Source organism: Podarcis melisellensis, assembly GCF_964234715.1.
Source record: "Podarcis melisellensis genome assembly, chromosome: 8".
Lineage (NCBI taxonomy): Eukaryota > Metazoa > Chordata > Lepidosauria > Squamata > Lacertidae > Podarcis > Podarcis melisellensis.
In genome coordinates this window covers 19,553,283-19,575,176 of record NC_138540.1, presented here as the reverse complement: position 1 = coordinate 19,575,176, position 21,894 = coordinate 19,553,283, and the positions used below count along the sequence as shown (strand labels likewise).

Here is a 21,894-nt window from a genome sequence, read left to right as displayed (position 1 = left end):
ACAGCTCGCGGGGGCGTCCTCCAATCGGCGGCCCCGGCGGGGTGAGTCCCGTCTCCGATTGGCTGCCAGGAGTGTGGGAAAGAATGCGGAGAAGGTTTCACACGAATTGGGAGCTGCCGCCGGCTATAAAGGCGGAGGGGGAGTTTCCTCGGAGCCTGCCAAGCCAGCAGCGGCTCTGCAGCAGCACAAGCGCGGCGGAAGAGCGACTAGCCAGGCGCGCAGGCAGCCGCGCGCTACGTCTCCCCTTCGCCGCGCGCGCGTTGACGCCTGATTGCAAACACAGACTTTACTCGACCCCCGCCACCCTTTTCCTTGGTCTTTTGGCCAGCAAACTCTTAAGCTGGGATAAGTAACCATTGCACCGACAGCAGCAACCTTAAATACATTGGCTACCAACATCGGATGTACAGTTTTGTTTTGCTTTTTAAAAACAGTTGATCCAGCCTCCCGCCCCTACTGTAATACTTCCAGCGCTGTTCTGCGACGTCCCCCGGTTTTTTCCCCTTGTTTTTTTCATTTCTGCATTAAAATCAAGAAACTGCAAAAATGCCGGCTGATACTATGGAGAAGCCTACCGCCTCCCCGATTGCGGGGGCCCCGGCCAGTGCCAGCCAGACCCCCGATAAACCCAAGAGCGCCAGCGAACACAGAAAGGTAATTTCCCTCATCTTCTCCCCACCCCGCAAAAATATATTGATTTGGGATTGATTTTTTATTTTATGTAGCTTGCATACATGTGTGTGACTGCGCAAATGGATCTCTCCTCTCGCCATCCTTTAGCGAATCTTACTTATTACTCCAAGGCTGTTTATGTACCCCGAATCTCCCCACAAAATGTGGGTGTTTGATCTGCTGGCGTTTTCTATATAGCACCATCTCCCAAATAAATTACTGTGTGTGTGAAATGAGCATGTGAATATGGTAGCAGCAGACAAGTGATGTATGTTAGATTGGGGGGGGTAGCCTTGTGCCTTTGGGGCAGTGCCTTGACAGGTTTGAGTATTATATGGGGAGGGGTGGGGAACAAATTTAGGGCAAAGCTGTGGAACCAAAAATGGGAAGTTACATTTGTTTACAGAGTTGTTGTGTTGGTATGAGCATGGGGGAGGACGTCTTGAGAAGGCTTGTAGTGGCTGGGATGGGTGTGCAATCTGAAAAGGGTCTCAAGTCTACCCAACTACCTGGAGCAGCTTACTAAGTAACTAAAGCTATGCATGTTGCAGGTAGCAGTAGCATTCAAAGTTGTTATTGTGCTCGTATACAGGAAGAGAGATAAGAGCGCTTATCTGATGCCCACCTAAATTTCTACCACTTCTCTGTGTTCCCCCCAGTCTTCCAAACCAATCATGGAGAAACGACGCCGTGCCAGGATTAACGAAAGCTTGGGCCAGCTCAAGACTCTCATTCTGGATGCTCTGAAGAAAGATGTAAGTTTTGATTCAAGGGGGCAACAGATATATTTGGAGAGTTCCTTTCGGGGGGGGGTGAACTGCATGTACCCGAGTTCTCTACCCCACCCTGGAAAGGACCCTTTTGATTCTACTACTGATATTTAGCTACCTGGTTGACTTATGGCCATTGTGGGAGGGGGAGAGATAAGCGAGAGGCGAATTGGTCCCAGATGGCCAGATGCAGCAAAGTTTTTGAAATATGGGGGAAGGGACTCCTTCACTTATTCCTTGTTGCCTTGCCTCCCACAAATGGAATAAACTTGCTCATCATGCTTGTTTGCTTTCCACAGAGCTCCCGGCACTCAAAGCTGGAGAAAGCAGATATTCTGGAAATGACAGTAAAGCACCTGCGGAACCTGCAAAGGGCTCAGATGACAGGTGAGGGCAACCTTCCTACCGGCAGATTTGGGTGGGCTGCAAATGGGGTGTGGGGTGGAGATGGGGATTCAATTCGGAACTCTTTGTATGTTTCTCCCTGACTCCTGGCTATCCTGCTTGACAACCTTGCAATCTGATGCACGTAAAATAAAGCCTGGCGATTTGGCTGGCCTCCCTCCTTTCCTGACCCCTTTCCAGTTAATCTGCTTAGCACATTTGTACACATAGAAAGCGGCCTTATGCTGAGTCAGAGCACTGATCCCTATATCTCAGCACTGTCTACAAGGACAGGCAGCGTCTCTCCAAGCTTTCAGGCAGGGAATCCTTCCCAGACCTACCTGAGGATGCCATTGAGGGCAGAGTCTGGGACCTTCTACACACAAAGCACACACACTAACTGTGGCCTATGGCCCTCCTTGGCCCACTCACTGCCCTTGCCTCCTGGATATCTTATACCCCCTTTTTCTAAAAACAAAAACAAAAAAACCCTCACAGCAAACCTGTGAGGTAGGCAGATTGTCTGGGACCACCCAAATGTGTTTTGTGGCTCAGCAAGGATTTTGAACCCCTGCCCTTCCAGTCCTGTATTTCATCACACTCCCCTCCAGAAGGGATTTATCCAAAGCCACACAGGAAGCTTCATGGCTGAGCACCATGAGGGGTTTGAACGCAGCTCTTCCGTCACCAAATCCAGGTTGAGATACCCTGACCTGCAATTCAGCCAATCCCCATAAGCTTAAATGCACAGATATAATTAGCTGGTGAGGAGCAATTTCGGAGCTGACATGCAGCTGTTCACATAAGAGAGGAAAGGAAGGGAAGCTGCGTCTGCTGAACTCAAAAGGCTTTGAAAGATCCAAGCCGGCTAACTCTTCTCCTTCTTGTCTCTTTCCCCTCCTTTGCAGCAGCCCTGAGCGCTGATCCTACCGTCCTAGGCAAATACCGGGCAGGATTTAATGAGTGCATGAACGAAGTGACCCGCTTCCTCTCCACCTGCGAAGGAGTCAACACAGATGTCCGTGGCCGGCTGCTGGGCCACCTCTCCACCTGCCTGAGTCAGATCGTGGCCATGAATTACCCTGCGCCCCCACCGCCCCCACCACCTCCAGCCGCAAGTGGACAGCCTGCCCATCTGGCTCAACCTCTGCATGTCCAGTTGCCAGGACCTGCTGGAGGACCTGGGGGGATGCCAGTGCCTTGCAAACTGAACCCTGCGGAAACCTTGTCTCCGAAGGTCTACGGGGGCTTTCAGCTGGTGCCGGCAACTGAGGGCCAGTTTGCTTTCCTCATCCCGAACCCCGCCTTCCCGCCTGGCTCAGGGCCGGTGATTCCTCTCTACGCCAACGCAAACATGCCAGTCTCTTCCGGCAGTTCGACAGCAACTCCTTCTGTCTCCCCAGTGCAGGGGCTCACATCCTTCGGGGGAAGCTTAGCGCCAGTCTCCCAAGCTGGTGGGGAGCGCAGTGAAGCTGTCTGGAGGCCTTGGTGATTCTCTCCTCTGAAAACAGACACCATCTTCTGCTCCCGCTTCCTACCCCCCAACCCTGCACAAAAGGACTTGAATTTGGTTCCGTTGTATGGAACCTGGACTTTGGTTTTTGTGTTAAATGCACCCCACCCCACAAACTCCTTATTTATTCATTTCCAAAGGTTGGGAATTCAGTTTGTATTCTTACTCTTTTTTTAATTAAAAAAATTGTTTATGTGAAATACTTTGGTTTGGTTCTGTTTTTTAGAAAGGAAAAGTCTTACAGCACAATCCTATGTGTTCCTACTTTTTAAAAAGAAAAGTATAAAGTCCCATTGATTTCAGAGGGGCTTGCTTTCCAGGAAACTGGATATAGGATTACAGCATTAGTTCTGTATCAAATATTCCCATACTATGCCAAAGCTTCTTTCTTTTTTTGTGAGTCTGTATGCCTGATGTTTTGGTTTGTTTGTTTTTTTAAAAAATAAAAAAAATATTGGAAAGTATTTGTACAAATAAAAACTTTCTTAAAGTAGAAATGTTGGTGTGTTGTCTGGCAAAGGCTGGGGGTGAAGGTGGGATCAGCTTTCTAAAGAGTCCTTCCATCTCAAGCAAGGAAGAATTAAGGCCTCTTCAGAAGTCCTTTTTATTGTGCATTCATGATAATAGCATGGCAGTTTCACACTATCCTACTTTCAGTACTGTTTGCACCTGCAAAAGACTGAGGGTGGACACTCTGCTTTGTTATCAATCAACACATATCCCATAACTTCCTGCTGAGATCTGGTAACTTTATATCAACAAGTGGCGATGGTGGGTTTATCCAACTCCTGCTGCGTTATAGCACAAGAGTGTCCCTCCAGACAGCAAAAATACTGAATCACTGGGGAAGCATCACAGAACAGCTAATGAAGTGGGATGATGGCCACCATTAATCCTCCACTAACACACTATTATTGCATCTGTGACATGTTGCAGATTACTCCAGCAAACCTACAGCAGTCTGTGGGGGCCCTTTGCCTCCAGGTGTGCAGATAGGCAAGTCTCTCTGTATTGATTGTAAAAAATACGATGGTGCTAGGAATCCTGGTCTCTTCCTTCCTGGCTTTGGATGTGCCACAGATACTATGTTGTTTGCATCTGTGTGTTCAGGTGTGTGAACAAGCAATTTTCCAACCCTGAGTCACTCATTTCAGCACCATGGGCAAGTTTTAACAGGGTGGGATGGAGGAAGGTTAAACAGGACTGCAATGTTTAATACAACCAACTGATCATTTGGGGATGCTTTTGGTTGACTAAAATGTAGCACTAATTGATGAGGCAGTGGATCTTAAAAGTGTGTGTGTGTGTGTGTGTGAGAGAGAGAGAGAGAGAGAGAGAGAGAGAGAGAGAATGGCTGTGTCTCCAGAAATGATGCCTGCTGTGACATGCCTGCAAACAATATGTTTTGGGTTTTGTTTTTTTGCTTCAGAACTACTGTCTTTAGTCATACAAATCAAATGAAGCCATGGCTGTAGCTAAGGAGGGGCAGGGGGCAGCTCCACCCCCCAATCAAGAAAAACAATAGAAATACTTAACTAACTGACCAATCTCATCACTTCCATGCCCCCGCAACAAAAGTTCTGCCCCCCCCCAAAAAAATCCCGGCTACACCCATGACTGAAGCCACAATCTTAAGAAAACTTAACTGGAAGAAAATCCCCAACAGAGTAAGGGTTGACCTCTGAATAAACATGCCCAAAATTGTGTGCTGCACATGTTATATGCTTTATATGCTTTTTGTTGTAATGGGGCAGCAGCTGGAAGGTTGGAGGAACCCTATAAGCATACTCTTGCAAAGGCTTTGCATGCTAAATATTGCCTCCTATCTCCCCCCGCCATTCTGGAAATGAGGTTTCAGAAAGTAAAATTATTCCTACTGTATTATGCAACAAAAGATTTTGACAAACCAAACCTTATTTGCTCATGTTTTCTTTCCCACAATTTACAAAGGGCTCAGAGCATATTCCAATATATCCTTACGTAGGTTAGATTGACAGTGCTGTAGCCCTGGGGTAACAAGTCACATTGGGGAGCTGAATTTGCATCTTGGTCATCACCCTAACATGCTCTCTGCATTGGCTGTATCCAAGAGGACCCACTTCAACACCCACTTCAAATGTAAAGTGAACATGACAGGCCCAAAAGTTATTCTGCAGCTCAGATTTTCATCTGAGCTGGAAAAGAACCAAAGTCCTGCCTCCCACTTGTAAGGCTATGTGAACACCCACATCACCTTCACTTCCACAGCAATTGGAATGGGCAGAAGGGAGGTTTCTCATTTCCCTTCCCCTCCTCAACACTTACAATGGGTGTATGCCGCATGCTAGATAAGGAAGCCAAACCTCCCTCCACTCAACCCTCAGGATTTGGGCCGGAGAGGTTGGGTGAGTTGGTAGACAGGTAAGCGGGTAGCTGGGAGAGCCGTTTAAAGACTTGCCAGGGCAGGGCTGGGGCACATGTGGTTCTCCAGATATTGGACTCCCATAATCCCTGGCCATCTGGCCATGGTGGCTGGGGCTGATGAGAAGGGAAGTCCAACAGCACCAGAAGGGCCACCTGTGTTAGGGCACTTGCAGGGAATGCCTGAGTCTGAATTTGGGCTCAGCAGGGGACCTGGAATTAAAAACAATCTATTTTTCAAGTTTGTGGTGAAATAGTTTTGTTTTTCTGAGTCTGCCTGGGGGAGTTCTCCTCCTTGGTAATGAAGATTTTGGAACCAATTGCCCACCTTTTCTAGGTCTTGGACCTCTATCATAGTTTTCCTTGAGCTAGTTTACAGGAGTTTCTGTGGTAGTATTTGCAACAGGGGGGAAAGATGTCATGTGTTTACACCTCTGTTGGACCTTTGCCAGCCTTCTATGCTGGGAGCAGGGGGCAAACATGCAAGCCTCTCCCTGTGGTACAGCTTGGGGGCCCTGCATACATCCGCCTACATCCTGCCTTTTCATGTGGCAAAGAAATTATGGGAAGGTCTTTCTAAAGTCTGATTTCCATGTTTCATGGGCAGGGGGTTGGGTGGAATCTCCTCTGAGAAGTCATTCTCTCTCTCTTTAGAGTGAGCAATTCTGGAGCACAAAACTGGGCACTGCACCCATCTGCCCTTTCCCCAGATGTGCAAGGACTGGATGTAGCTCTTTAGGGTTGAAAGGCAGGCCACAGAGGCACCGGCGTTGTCACTCCAAACGGCTGAGGTCTGGCATTTGGAAAAGAGCCCAGAAACTAAACCCTGGACTAACTAATTCTTCTGTCTGCCTTCGTGGCTTATTCTGTAGTTGGCATTAAGCCAGCAATTTTATTTCCTTAAAAAGAGGTGCTGGGTGTTGTTTTTTTAAACACACACACACATCACGAGGCCATCACACCTTCTGACCCAGAAACTCTGATCCAGCTGAGCAGGAAGAAACTCTGACTACTTTTCTGCAGAAAGATTAAGATATGCAGCATTATTATTAGCCCAGGCATGTTCCTCTTTGACTGAGCTCTAGCACAAATTATATGTACGGTTGCCAAGTGGCTAGTGGGGGGTGGGGGGAAAGCCCTGATCCACTCTTGCCTCTTTACATAAATGTTTGAGTCCCAGGGTCAGGTTCACTCACTGGCATCTAAGGCAGAGCTGGGAAAGATACCTGCCTGAAACCCTGGAAAGTCACTGCCAGATAACGTTGAACTAGATGGATCAGACATCTGGCTCAGTATCAGACAGATCCTATATTCCTACAGGGGCTACTGCAGGGGTCAGCAAACTTTTTCAGCAGGGGGCTGGTCCACTGTCCCTCAGACCTTGTGGGGGGCTGGACTAATTTTTTTTTTTGGGGGGTGAACGAATTCCTATGCCCCATAAATAACCCAGAGATGCATTTTAAATAAAAGCACACATTCTGCTCATGTAAAAACACCAGGCAGACCCCACAAATAACCCAGAGATGTGTTTTAAATAAAATGGCACATTCTACTCATGCAAAAACACACTGATTCCCAGACTGTCCGCGGGCCGGATTTAGAAGGCGAGTGGGCCAGATCCGGCCCCTGGGCCTTAGTTTGCCTACCCACGGGCTAGTGCAAAAGCTGGCAACACTGGTGGCTATCTACCAGTTCTTATGGCAGGGCTCCTGTGCCTCTAACTAACACTTTTCTGACAGGTAGAAATTCAACAGGCAGAGTTCACTCTTCTTTTGTCCTCAGCAGAAAGCTGCAAGGATGTAGGGAAATAATTAACTTGACATAATGGGCCACACTACTTCAGACTGTAGGTGGCGGATATCTCTTCTGGATGTTTCTTGAGATGATTGTGGTGTGTGCATGTGTGTGCTTGTGCTTTAACTCTCTGCAAGGAAAAAGCTAGAACATCAGGAGACAGTTTCAGTCTCAGATATCTGCCTGTCATGCTGGTTTCTGTTTGTAGCATTCAAGGTGGGCTGTTGCACTGACAGGGCAGTATTCAGCTAAGTTTTACTCAGAGGAGACCCACTGAAATTCATGTGCCTAAATTGGTCACATTCATTAATTGGTATCAGTGTGCCTACTCTGGGTAACTCTTAACTGAATACCACCTGCATTTCTCCCGCCACCCACCACCCACCCACCCACCCTCTATTTTATCCAAAACAACCCTGTAAGGTAGCTTAGCCTGAGAGACACCAGCTGAGCCCAAGGTCACCTATTGAGCTTCATGGCTGTGTGGGAATTTGAACCTGAGACTCCTGGGTATTATCAACAGCTACTAGCAATGATAACTATGTTTTATATCCACTGTTGAAGGCAGAATGCCTCTGAATATCAGTTGCTTGAAACCACAGGAAGGGTGAATGTTCTTGCACTTGTGTCCAGCTTTAGGGATTCCTACTAGGGCATCTAGGGCTGGCTACTGTCGGACAAAGACTTGGGAGATCAGGGTTCAAATCCCCACTCAGCCACAAAGCTCACTGGGCGACCTCAGGCCAGTCATTCACTCTCAGCCTCACAGTGTTGTTGTGAGGACAAAATATGGGAAGAGAAAAAAGAAGCTGGGTACAGTTCAGTCGGCAGAGCATGAGGCTATTGATCGCAAGGTTGTGGGTTTGAGCCCCATGTTGAATAAAAGATTCCTGCATTGGGGGTGGACTAGATGTACCTTGGGGTGCCTTCCAACTCTACAATTCTATGATTTCTAAGTATGTATGCCACCCTGAGCTCTTTGGAGGAGGAGAGCTGGGATTTAAATGTAATAAATATATAAATACATACACACACACACACACACACATATATATATATGGAGGCGAGGAGGGAGAGGACACCAGCTACACTGCTCCAACTTCTCTAGAAAAAGTATAGGATAAAACAGGAACATTTTTATATTAAAAAAAGTTTAAAAATCATAATTCAGCCTTCAACCCAAATTTACATCTGCTGTCAGGAAACATACTTTGGTAGGAAGCTGTTTGGGGGCAAGGTGCACAGAAAGGGGGGGAGAGATGTTATACCCTCTGTATTTTCTCTCATTTAAGGAGCTAGAGGGAAGCGGGAAAAGTTAGCCTCCCGCCTTACAGGAGAGCTGGGCAGTGAAGAGCCTTGGCCCTTTTGTCGAGAAGGGTAATTAAAAGGTATAAAAGGTCTCATTGAGTATGCAGCGGGCTCTTTTGCAAGGCCGAGAGTCTATTGAGATGCCTGGGAATGCAAGGCAGAAGGGTTAAATGTGCCTCTTTCCTCGCTTCCCACCCCCACCCAGCCACCCCCCTCCCCGGAAAGCCCGCTTTCTCATTGACAGGGTGAGATGGACTCTCATACTCAATAGTGTTGTAAATTCAATCGCCTGCCTTCACAATGCTCACCTCATAAAAGAGAATAATTCAGCCCTGTTCTTTTCCCCCCTCTCTTCTTCTTCTCTATCAGCCTCCCCAACCCCCATCCCTGCCCAATTTCATCCTGGTGAGGCAGAGAGGGAAAAGAATGGAGGGAAAGATAATTTTTGCCACCCATTATGACACACACCAACACACACACTGAGTGCACTAAACCCAGCCAAAGGTGAAGCAATTGCAGCAAGGCCTGGCTGCAGACAAATGAGACATTTAAAAATTGGCACTGATCAAGAAAGTCATACAACAAGGCATTTGTTCGGAGGTAAGGGGGAGGCAGGCAACAGGTGATGTGGCTGCCTGGAGTGGCAATTTGGTGGTGAGGATAATAAACAGCAACACTGTTTAGCCTTTGTACAGCACTTGAACATTCGAAGCAATTCCCATATGTTCAGCCAGGCATCCTTACAACAACCCTGTAAAGTAGGCCAGTACAGTATTATAGTTACTGTTGTTGATAGAGAGAAGCGAAGCATCATTTCTGGGGAAGGGGCTGACATGTCACCTATGTTATGCCAACTTTACGTATAATGGGGGGGGCAGTAGATAGAGCTGACCTATGTTGCCAGAATCCTCAGAGGTATTTTTGCTGCCCACACACACCTTTATGTGCCCCGCATCTGAGGTCAGGGTCGGGGAAAACAGCCCAGTGGGCCAGATGAGGAGACCCGGAGGGCCAAGTCTGACTGGAGAAATGAAGGTTCCACACCCATTTTATATCAGATTTGACAGGTTGAAAAGAGAGTCAGTGTGGCATAATGCTTAGAGTGTTTAACTTTGACCTGGGAAACCAGGGTTCGAATCCCTACTCAGTCACCATTTCTTAGCCTAACTAATCTCCCTCACAGGATTGCTGTGAGGATGAAATGGGGAGGAGGAGAACAATTTACACCACCTTGAGCTCTTTGGAAAGCAAAGGTGGTATATAAATGTAAAATGCTGGAGCAAAGGTGTGTGTGTGCCTTCAGTCTTAGCCCTATTGATTAACCGAAGAAGGGCAACTTCAATTTGCGATTGAAGCTTTTGTGTTGATTCCTCTACAAGTTAAATCAATTCAAGTTTGTTGCCCTCAGTTTTGGGTACATATACCATGCGCCCTAGGAATGCCTAACTCAGACATTGGAAATAACTGAGTACAAATCAGAGTGTGTTTGTCTACACAGACAAGAGATCCTGATTCTCATGATCGGGGCACCTGGGTGTGTAGGTGTCTGGACTGCACAGAGAGCTCTTACACAAGAAGCAGAGCTCACAGGCAACAACTCTCAGAGGAAGAAGACCTTGCTTCAGTGGTGGGGCTAACAGCATTGTCACTGTGCCCCACTCCAGTCTGTACTCAGATGTGCCTTAGCCATGAGAAACACAGGCTGCTGCAAGAGCAGAAACAAATAAATAAATAAAAATTATGCAACTAAGTGAACGGGTTAACACAATCGTCTTTCTTAAGGTTGCTTTCGGAAGGGCAAAGTAACAGGGTTGCTGTCAATGTAAGGTGAAAGTCCAATGAAGTAAGGCTTACAATAGTCAATAATAATATTGATGATGATTTTGTTTGTCATATCTGGACCGGGAAAGGTAATGGCTAATCTTTGGGGTGTGTGCTACAAGTCCAAAGTTTATTGTGTGCTGCGTATCAGACAGAACAGACCAAGGATAGTGGGCCTTGTTTTGTTAAGAAGATGATCACTTCTTAGTGCTCAGAAATGATCAGCAGGATTCATCAGTATCCGACTCTGTATCCGACTCTGTTGGGTTGTGCCCAGTGCTAGTCCTACTCAGGGTAGACCCAATGAAGTTAATGAACATGTGTATCTTAGTTCCATTAATTTCAATGGGTCTATCAGAGAAGAACTAAGTTGGAACCTCACACAGTGCATAGTAGAATTCTGGAATTTCCTTCCACTCAGGAGGCAGTGATGGGTCACCAACCTGAATGGGTTTTAAAAGAGGTATGGACAAACCACAGAGCCTAGGGCTTGCTGATCAGAAGGTCGGTGGTTCAAATCCCAGCAAAGGGGTGCGCTCTCATTGCTTAGTCCTTGCTCCTGCCAAACTAGCAGTTCGAAAGCACAAAGTGCAAGTAGATAAATAGGTACCGCTCCAGCGGGAAGGTAAGCGGCATTTCCGTGCGTTGCTCTGGTTCCCCAGAAGCGGCTTAGTCATGCTGGCCACATGACCCAGCTGTACACTGGCTCCCTCAGCCTATAGAGCGAGATGAGCACCATAACCACAGAGTCGTCCACAACTGAACCTAATGGTCAGGGGTACCTTTACCTTTAAGGCTATCAAGGGCTACTAGCCATGATTGCAAAGCTAAGCAGGGTCTGGTATGGTTTCAAATTGGATGGGGGACAGTATGTTGATAATCCTACACTGCAGGGAGTTGGACTAGATGACCCTTGGCCCCTTCCAATTCTATGCTTTGCCTCCGTAGTTGGAGGCAGCAATGCTTCTGAATATCAGCTGCTGGAAACTACCAGAGAGTGCTCTTGTGCTCAGGTCTTGCTTGTGGACTTCTCACAGGCCTTTGATTGACCACTGTAAGAACAGGATGCCATGGGCCTAATCCAGAGGGCTCTTCTTATGTTCTTATGCATGTAACCCATTTAATTTAATGGTCATGTTGGTAATGTCCATTAATTTTGATGGGTCTAAAATTGGATACAACCCAATATCAGGACTGATGGCTGGGAATCCACAGAGAAAGTCCCCAGGAGATGACTCCCTTGCTGGGAATCTCTCTTTGTTTTTTTCAATGCAATAACCATCAGTTTGTGAAAGGAGTTATCTTTTAGCTATTGGAAGGGCAGAGAAAAACGTAGGAAGTGGGCACAGATATTCCTCAACTCAGAGTCCAACTTAATCATTTTGTTTCCAACTCCCTCTTCCCAACAACAAGTACAATGTAATCGTAATATATACAACAGGCTTTTAATTTTATTTGTAATACAGAAGTCTTGTACAAAACCTCTAACCCTCTTAGCAAAGGCTCAGCAATTTTTTTTAAAAAAAACCAAAACCTACCAAACAAAATGAAAATAGATATCCCAACCATGCCCAAAAGGCACAACCCTCCATTTTGCCCACTGTGAAGCATGTAACTGGCTGGATAAGGTTGCCAATGTTTGCTCTTGTGCAGTTTCGGGGATTTATTTATTTATTTATTTAAAGCTGTGCATGCATAGGTGCAGAAATGCCTGTGTTAATGTGTGTTCCCCAGAATGGGAAAAGAGCAGAGGAGGACCAGTGGGAGCAGTGACTGAGGGGACATAAAAACACAGCCCAGATGCAGTTTTGCAAAGGTTTGCCCATTGTTGTGGGCAGCAAGCAGCAGAATAGCAATGAATATTGTGACGTGGGGTGGGCAGGAAAAATGAAAATTAACTTGCGGGGGGGGGGGTCAGATCTGAATGACCCATTTGCGATAATAACATCCTTGCCTGGAAGCAACCCAGAATCAATAGGCTGAGGCACCTTTCTGTGTTGTGCCAGGGTTCTTTTTACACTCACTTTCAGAACATCCTGGCTCTGGGAACATTTGAACCTCAGACTGCGCTATATACCATGTATTTAAAGCACATTCCCCAACCAACCCACAGAATCTTGGGGACTGTACTTTGTGAGAGTGTCAGAATTGGAGTTGGGGCAAACTATACAGTTCCCAGGATTCTTTTTTTTTGATGGGGGGGTGTATGTACTTTAAATGCATGGTGTGTAACACAGCTGGTTCTAAGCCCAATACCACAGCTATATATCACAAAATTAGAGTGACCAGCGGGAGGAGGCAGGGAGGGATCCGGAATCCTAACAGATCCGGCTTGCACCGAGGAAAGCAGCCTGCCAAGGGCCCGGGTCAGCTGTCGACTTGGCTGCCCTGGAGCGAGCGGTGCGCGCTGCTGGGCCGGCGGCCGCGCCGTCCCTCCGCCGCCCTGCCGCGCGCGCTGGCTGGAGGTCATGAGAATGGAGCGATCTCTCTTTCCTCTCCCTCTCTCAGCGGAGGCTCCAGCAGCCCGAGGCCGGGCGCGCCGCCAAGCAACCCAGAAAATCCCTCCTGGCTTGAGCTGCGTGCGGCGGCGGCTGTTGATGGCTGGCCGGCGGCCGCCCGCCTCTCGGCGAGCCAACTAGCGTTCAGCCGCCCACGCGGGGCCGGGCGGTGGCGCACGGAGCGAGGAGGGAAGGAGGGAGCGGCGCGCAGCCCTTCGCTGGCGCAATCGGCGGCCGGGTGGCCCTGCCTGGCCCCGCTGGGAGGAAGGAGGTGGGTGGGCCCGACGGGGCGGAGCGGCTGCCGAGCGAGCCAGGGAGCGTGAGAAGGAAGCGCTGGCCTTGGGCGCTACCGGTTAGGGTAGGGACAGCCCCGAAGGCCGATCCAGCTCGAGTGAGTCACGCTTCCCAAGGCTGCTGCTGCCGCAATCCCACTTCCCTGGCAGCCGGCCTCGTCGAGCTCCGTGGAGCTTTCTCTTTAGCAGACATGCAGGAGCGTGGCGTTGCGCGGGCGGCCGGCGGTCGCCAACGCAAGCCCTAAGGCAGGGAGAGGAGACCCATTGATGAGCTGGGGCGTTAATTTCAGTGGGGCCACGTGGAGTATTACTTAGTTGGATACCATTCTTATCTGCTTATGCTTATCTGGGAGCCTTCACTGATTCCCCCACCCTGGGCTTCGCCCTACATGTGCCCATTCTACCTCTGAGATTGAGCAGCGGAATTGCCACATAATACCCCTGACCACATTTGTAAAAACATCATTGTTTCGTGCCACACACTTTGGAACTCCCTGCCTATTGAGATCTAGCAGGCGCCTTCACTGTATTTCCCCCCCTGCGCCTGCTAAAAACTTCCCTGTTTAGACAGGCCTCTCTAAAAAGTTGAGGTAATTTTAATGCGTTTTAGTATTTCAACTTTTGTAGGATTGCAAGGTTTTTGTTGATTTTACTGTTTTATCTTTTCTAAATCGCTTTTGAGTTTGTTTTTGTTTTTGTACAATCAAGCAGTGTATAAATGTTACTAAATAAACAATAAAGAACCAAATCTTGCCTAAGAAACTTTAAACAAAAATCTTAAGAATTTTAAATTCTGTTTTGAATATGTTTTTTTTTTTTAATGCAGCGTTCAAAACTCCAAATGTTCTAGGCACATTTTGTGACGGGGAATTTCATTAGCGCAAGCAGTTTCTGAGTTCTGGGTGCAGTACTGCGCCTAAGGTTTCAGATTAAAACTGCAGAGTGGAAGGAAAGGAGGACCTTTTTCTGCCTCCCCACTTCCAGCTACTCTCTGTAGACTGGAGAAGTGACCCTCTTAAAAATATTAGGGGGATGGGCAGGGGAAGGACTAGACCATGTGAAAAATGAACATAATATTTTAGCTGCAGTTCATTCATTTTCAGCTTTGTATTCTCGTTATAAAAAAAGCAAGCCTAGACATTCCGTTGTTGCGCCCATAACCTACGTTTAAGGTGCCATTTAGCTCCTAGCTTTCATATCTCAGTTTCTAACACTGTTTTAATGGCATTGTTTTATCCTTGATGTTTGCCATCCTGGGCTCCTTGGGAGGAAGGGTAGAATATAAATTTAATAAATAATAATTGGTTGTATCCAATGCTGTGGAAAATATTCCCAGGCTTTCCCAGCTGGATAAATGGGTCTCAACACAAGTGTCCATCAAAGGCTATGAATGGCTACTAGTCACAATGGCCCTACTCTTCCACCACAGCTGGAGGCAGGTTCCCCACAAGCATCTTGGTGGCCACTGTGAGGACAGAACACTAGACTAGATGGGCCATTTCTATGTCTGCTTATAAGGGTCTTGTTTTAAATGTATTACTTTTTGTGTTTTTAACTGTTTTATATTATCTCATGTAAATTTCTTAGAGTTCTTTAAATTTCTTAGAGTTCTTGTTAGTCACTGTTGGCAACAAGATGCTGAAGTATACTAAACCTTGGCCCAGCTCAGTAAGACTCTTCTTTATATTCCAAATGGGTATAAGGCCCTATGCACACTTGTTTGGGAGTGTGCCCCACTGTGGGAATTTCAAGTAAACATATGTAGGGTTGGGGCTGTAAGAGGAGGAAGAAATTTGACCATGCTGAGCCAATAAAATACTTGCAAAATAAAACAAAAACCTCCCTTATTTGTGGCTTCCTTTGCACCTGGAACTAGACTTTGCAGCGGAACTAGGACTACCTTGCAGGACAACAAAGGGTCTATTTAGCCCATAGTTCTGTTCCCAGCAGCTCCTGGCCAGATGTTGTTAAGAAGCTCCCAAGCACAAAGGGAACCCCTAGCTGCACTCTTGTTCTCAGCAGCTGGCTTTCAGGAGGTGTACTACCTCTGTATGTCAAGCTTGCTGTAACAGCCACTGTAACTGCTGTATCAGCCACTTGCTGTAACAGATGATCAGGGGTGATGGGAGCTTCTGTTTGTGTCAATGACTTTGTTCAAGTTTACTTCTAGTCTACAGACCTACGGATTCTAAAACCAAACATTCGATTCCATACAATGAATGGGATAGTAACTAAAAAAGACAAGCACACTAACCGCCCATTTTTCATTCTAAATCTTCTTTTTTAAGTAGGACAAAATCAAAACCAGTAACGCTTAACAATTCTGCAAAAGTTTCTTTTGAATCATAATCATCATAGTTGGGATTCAAATGCTGTAACCCATTCAGTTTACATGAGACTCAGGTTGTGTATCAATGACCAGAGAGGCTGTAAAGCGCTCTAAAGGTCCTCATGGGAAAGGAACAATCAAGGGATCCATAAGTCCAGCTCCTTTATCCATATAAACATTACAAAATATGGCAACAGTTCCTAAATCTTCACTACCACAGGTGAAAACACAACGATCATAAGGAATACTATTAAATCTTTGAAAATAACTGAGGGAAGAACAAAGTCAAGTTAGTGCAAACGCTTCCCTATATTTTGGAGCAAATAAGGACCTAAAGTACGGTAATTAAGCACAAGGTTTGCTAGCTTAGATGGGCTTTCAATGCAGATTAGACAAATCCATGGTGCAAAATAGGGTCACTTGGAAGTCCCCATGGACACAGGAAGTCTTCCTATCAGTACCAGGTGCTGAGGAAAGCTGTTGGTTTCATACCCTGCTTGGGAGTTTTCAGAGACAGCTGGCTGCTAACATAATTCTAGACCTGTATGAGCACCATATATTTAAAGCACATCACTTCCCACCCAAAAAATCCTGTAAACCGTAGTTTACCTCCTTACAATTCCCAGCACCCTTTACAAACTACACTTCCCTGCATTCTTTGGGGGAGGTCATGTTGCTTTAAATGGATGATGTGTACACAGCCATTATGAACATCTGGCCTGATCCAGTCTGGTCTTATTTATTTATTTATTTGTTTATTAATTATGTACTTATGACCCCATTAGGCAAAGGTTGGCATTTTATTGGCCAATATACAGTCTAGTAGAAACCAGGCCATCAAAATGTTTTATTTAGAAAGGTGTACTTAACAGAAGATGGTGCTAAGCCTACAGGGCAGAGGGGAAAGGCCCTGATCCGAGAGAGCTATTGGAAGTGGGCGCTGCAGTAGGTCACAGCTGTCCCAAGTGGTGGGCAGATTTATCCAAGCTGTTAATTTGATTAATTGAAAAGAAGTGCCTCTAGAGAAGCAGTCGCGTTCTCAGGGGTCAGGGGAGGTCACTGAGCTGAAGCACTCAATCAGGACTTTCTCTTAAGGCCAAAGGGGATTGGAATGCCGCCTCTTTCAAAGCCGGGCAGATTGGCGCCAAATTTCTTGCATTGCTCCCTGCCTCTTCTGTTGCACTCGACCGAACACACCCGCCATCACAAACAAAGGCAGCAAATCCAGCTCAATTTGGCCTGTGTGTCTAACTACCAATCCTCATACAAAAGGAAACTGGCATAAAATAAATAAAACAGCCTGTTTTCCATCTGCAGCCTTCATTTAAGGGCACCTTCATTCACACGCCAGCTGAGAGGATTTAGCGACCCTCGTGCAAACATGAGTGTGCCCCCATCTCATGCAATTGCGTTTTGAAAGTGACCACTGTTCATGGTGTTTTGGGGCTGCCAGTTCCTTTACTCCCCTTTCCCTTCCCACCTCCTTGGTGCAGCACTCCCTCTGGTGGTGATGCCTGGAATTTGTCAGCTTCCTGACCAGTGGGTTGGTGGCTGTTTCTGTTGGGTTGCATCCAATGCTAGTTTTATTCAGAGAGCAGATCTATTAGAATGAATGGTACTGACTAACTTCGGCTCATTAATTTCAGCGGGTCTTCTCTGAGTCGAACTTAGTTGAATGCACGGATTCTTAGTTGGAGCGATATATGGAACTGCACTGTTACATATTATGCATTCCACATTTGTAAGAAACCAATCTTTTAGAGCAGCAGCATCCATACTTTTTTTAAAAAAAACTTTTTACTGATAACCTCATTGCTTTATTCTTTTTGCAAACCACCCTGAGGATGTTGGGTTGGTTTTTTTTACACTCAAGCGGTATAAAATAAACAAGTGACTCCTTGTCCCCAAGATGTTGCCATTGGTGGGAGGCAAATGAGTGGCTTGAATAGCCTTTCTTCATACCCCTCCCTATCCACAACGATCCTTCAGCCAGCCTGGTTGCTGAGTCAGACCATTGTTCCATGTGGCTCAGTATCATCTCTTACTGACATGCAGCCAATGTCTTTCTCAATCTTCACTAGGAAGCCCCAGGATTGAACTTGGGACTTTTTGCATTCAAAGCATGTGCTCTACCAGCCCTGCCCTACCCTTCCTCATTGCCCCATGGCAGGCCTCCTGGTGCAATAATGGTGATAATAATTTTTCAGAATTCTTTTAAAGGAAAAAGATGAAATAACATTTAAATAGGCAGAGATTGGGGTGGGGGTGGGGAAACCCAGACAAATAATGACATACAATTAATACTCAGAAATAAGAGTAGGCCACCCTCAATTCACATTGTAGATTCAGTGCACATTGGTACACAAATCTTAAACCGAACCTCTATTGAGGCGTATATGAAATATGCTCAAGGCACACAGGGCAGTGAGGTCCTCAGACTGACGCGTAACAGACAGTATGTATTTATTCTTACAGGATCAAAGTACCTGGGATAGCTCAGTTGGCAGAGCATGAGACTCTAATTCTCAGAGTCATGTTGTGCAAATGATTCCTGCATTGCAGGGAGCTGGAGGTTCTATGCACCTCTACGATTCTAGGATTATATAAGTCTATTAGCCACCGTAAGAACTCACTTGTGATGTGCATCCATTCATCCCCAAACTACAGGGATATAGACTCACTGAATCATAGAACTGCAGAGTCAGAAAGGACATTTAGTCCAACCACCTGCAATGCAGGGAACCACAGGTAATCACAGCTTGGTTGGATGCAAGCCCAAATCCAGAAAACAGGTCACAGAGCAAAGCCTGGTCAAAAGGGCCACACCTCACCGACACCTTCAAACAGAATGCCTTCCTCAGGGCCTCACAAGTAATTTTAAAGAACATACCTGCAAATATCAAGGACTTTGCCAGTACAAGGTTAAATGTGAGTAACAACTTCAGTGCTGCAATAATAATATTAACATTATGCTTCTGGGTATATGTTGAGTTCTTTTCCCCCCACCCTAACTACAGTCAGCCTCCTGCAAACATCCAAGGTTACGATAAATGAGCTTCCTGGTCAAAGGGTATGACTTTCCACTATAGGTTTGTTTGAGTTGTTTCAAATGTTAGTCATACTCAGAGCAGCCCCACTGACATTAATGGAGATGGTTAATTTCAATGGGGCTACTCTAGGGCTGCCAGACGTCCGGATTTCCGCAGACGTTACTAGGATTTCAAAGGGAGAATTGATGTCCGGGGGGAATTTTTGAAATGTGGTGCTTTGTCCTAGATCTTCGGCAAGTCAAAAATCAAATTCTTTTTGGCGCTGATGTGGAAAAAAAGCTCAACAATTTTGGGGTTTGTTTGCTTGCCCCCCACCCCACCCCCCCAAAAGAATAAATGTGGTCGTGAGCAAATTTCATGATAAGCTAGTAAGGTAACTACAGTGGGGCTTTCACCAATGCTAGTTCGACTCAAGAGTAGATCTACTGAAGTTAATGAGAACAACTCACTTAGGTCCATCAATTGCAATGGGTCAACTCTGAGGTGGGCACAAATCAGAGGGTCTGGCTGTTTTTATTGGAAGGAAAGAACACAGGGTATTCATTTTGTTTGCTGCAGCAACAATACTTTTTTAGAAATAAAGCTTTTGAGGCAAAGAGAGGTTTGTTCAAAAGCAGAAGGCAGGAAACACATGTTCATTTAACAAATATGTAAGTTAGTGTGCAGCTCTGCGATGCAGCATGGCTTTTCCCCCCTTGCAGTTATCTGAGGCTAAAAAGCAGCTGACATACCGTATATCCTGCCGGATCTGTTTGCTGCTGACCCCTTGACCACAATACATTGACCAGGACAGGTGAAGGATTCCTGAGCAGTGGGGGTGGGATGGAGCAAAAAGTGCTGGAGCCCACTCCCCCACCCAAACACATAAACCTAATTAGCAGCATCAAGGGGTTATATTTATCACAGGCGCTTGTGGGAAAGCGGGCGGCTCAAAGGTTTATGCTTCTGGGGAGCGTAATATGTCTGGCTGCCTCAACTGAAAAAAAGAATTATCACGAGGAGATAACGCCATGTCTGTCCGAAACAATTTATTCTGCAAAAATTAGAAGGCTGCATTTGGTTTGTAGCGAATGACAAATAGAACCAAATAAGCCCCCTTGGCTTCAGGTTTTCATTTGTTACGAAACCTGCTATGTCAGTAACAAATGGGTACAAGGCAAGTTTAGTTTCGTAAACCTAGGCTTCCTATGTGCCGTACATTTAAAGCACATAGTTTTCCTCAAAAGAATCCTGTGAACTGTATTTACCCTTCACAGAGCTGCAATTCCCAGTACCCAGGGTTCTTTGGGGAAAGCCATGTGCTTTAAATGTATGATGAATTGGCTCCTCCTCTCTCTGAACCGTTCCATTCCAGCTGCTCGTTATAAGTTATAAGAACTACTGTGTAAGTTCAAGAACTGGGTCACTAGCGTCCTTGTTTCCTCTTTCCTCCTCATCCCCTTTTCCTTTTGTGATGTGTGTTTTAGAATGTAAGCCTGCAGGCAGGCAGGGATAAATTCCCAGGATACTTTGGGGGGAAAGGCACGTGCTTTAGCACATATGCAGCCCAATTCGTACCCATTCATCACGCTTTCGGGAGTGGGGGGGGGCTTAGCTTCTTCCTCGGCAACATATCTGTTGGGTTCCCCCCCCCCCCCGCCCAACACACATATTGTATCATTCAGGGACATTTGCATCTGAGAGTGCACAAACGACAGCTGCGAATTGTAAGTGAGGTTCCCTGTAAATTCACTTCCTAAGCATAGGCATATTGCATGTATGGTAGGGTGGACAACTGTCGCCACCACAGGTAGGGTACACTGCTCACTTCAGCTACCTCTTCCTAATAAAGCCCCACACCACTTTGCCTGCTCAGAAGGGTCTCTCTACAAATGAGGATCTATAGCACTGGGACTGAAACACAGCGTTCCTCAACAAGGAGGCTTCGCTTTCAACCCGCTTTGCTACTACCCATCTGGGCATCTGGGGTTACATTAATAGCTGTTGTCAGCTATTTTAACAGGATGAAGCAAACTGGAGGGTGGAATGACAAGAAAGCAGCCAAAGAGAACTAGCGATGTATCTCTTTTCTGCAGTGGACTGACCTTGTGTAGCACTGCATACACAAACACACCCATGCATAGGCACATGCAATACATAAATATAATACACCTGGGAGGGAGTAATGAGTTGGTTGATTTACTCTTCGCCAAAAGGTCAGGTTGTTTCCAGACTGTGTTAATAAGCAGTTACTGAATGGCTTGCCATCCTGGCGGGAATGAGCAGAGGGAGGGAAGGCAGATTGTGAAAGTCCTCACCATGGTGCTCCAGGGCCGGTGATGCTCACTCAGACTAGGTCACGGCTTTTGTCTCTCAAAATAAGAAAGCAATGCATGTGTGGGTGGCACCAGGGGGAGTTGGCAGGAGAGCAAATGCCCCCCATACAAGGAGTTTCGCCCCTCCACTTGTCCCCCACCCCAGCCCATTGATGGACTCTCTGTCATTAACATACACTATATTTTTCTTTCAGTTCTCTTAAAACGCCGGACACAACTCGCCCACCTGGAAATATACTTTGCCACTTCTGTGCGTTCGGACACCTCTTAAAATATCACAACCAGATTTTGTGTGATGGTTCCTGATATCAAGGAGCAGGGGATTTTTTTGTCTATGATTGGATGCCGTTTTGAATCAAGATGCAGACTGAACCTTTCCAAACAGCACTGCTGTTGTTGTTTTCCTTAGAATTCCCAAGCAGTGCCGAGTACAATATAATTTCCAGTATCTGCCCACCCTGGACATTTTTTGTGGCATCACCTCAGTTTGCGTCTTCCTCTCTCCATCCCCACCCTGGCTTGTGTGCTCTTTCTCATTCTCTCCTTTTGTGCCTATCTTAAACGTGAGGCTGCTCCTTCCTCTTAACGAGAAGTTAAGCTGCTAAAGGAAATCGATTCTCTGAGAGCACAGCATGGCTCGCCTCTCCAGCGAAACCCTCTGAGGTTTCATACAGGAAACCTCAGAAACCTTAGAAGCCAGAAAGCTTTTAAAAGCATTTACGATCAAAAAGCCAAGGTGAGAGAGAG

General features: G+C 46.4%; 1 protein-coding gene across 2 annotated transcripts; it reads left to right on the top strand.

Moving 5' to 3' along the window:
* The first annotated feature begins 151 nt into the window (after positions 1-151).
* HES4 (hes family bHLH transcription factor 4) lies at positions 152-3,836 on the top strand. Of its 2 annotated transcripts, none has more exons than XM_081923178.1 (4): positions 152-654; positions 1,332-1,427; positions 1,742-1,829; positions 2,738-3,836. In XM_081923178.1, the coding sequence occupies exons 1-4, from the start codon at positions 547-549 to the stop codon at positions 3,316-3,318; spliced, it is 873 nt and encodes a 290-aa protein (XP_081779304.1). In that variant the 5' UTR covers positions 152-546; the 3' UTR covers positions 3,319-3,836. The 2 variants fall into 2 exon arrangements, with proteins under 2 accessions (XP_081779304.1, XP_081779303.1); XM_081923177.1 differs by having other exon boundaries at positions 154-654; positions 2,735-3,836.
* Positions 3,837-21,894: the final 18,058 nt, after the last annotated feature.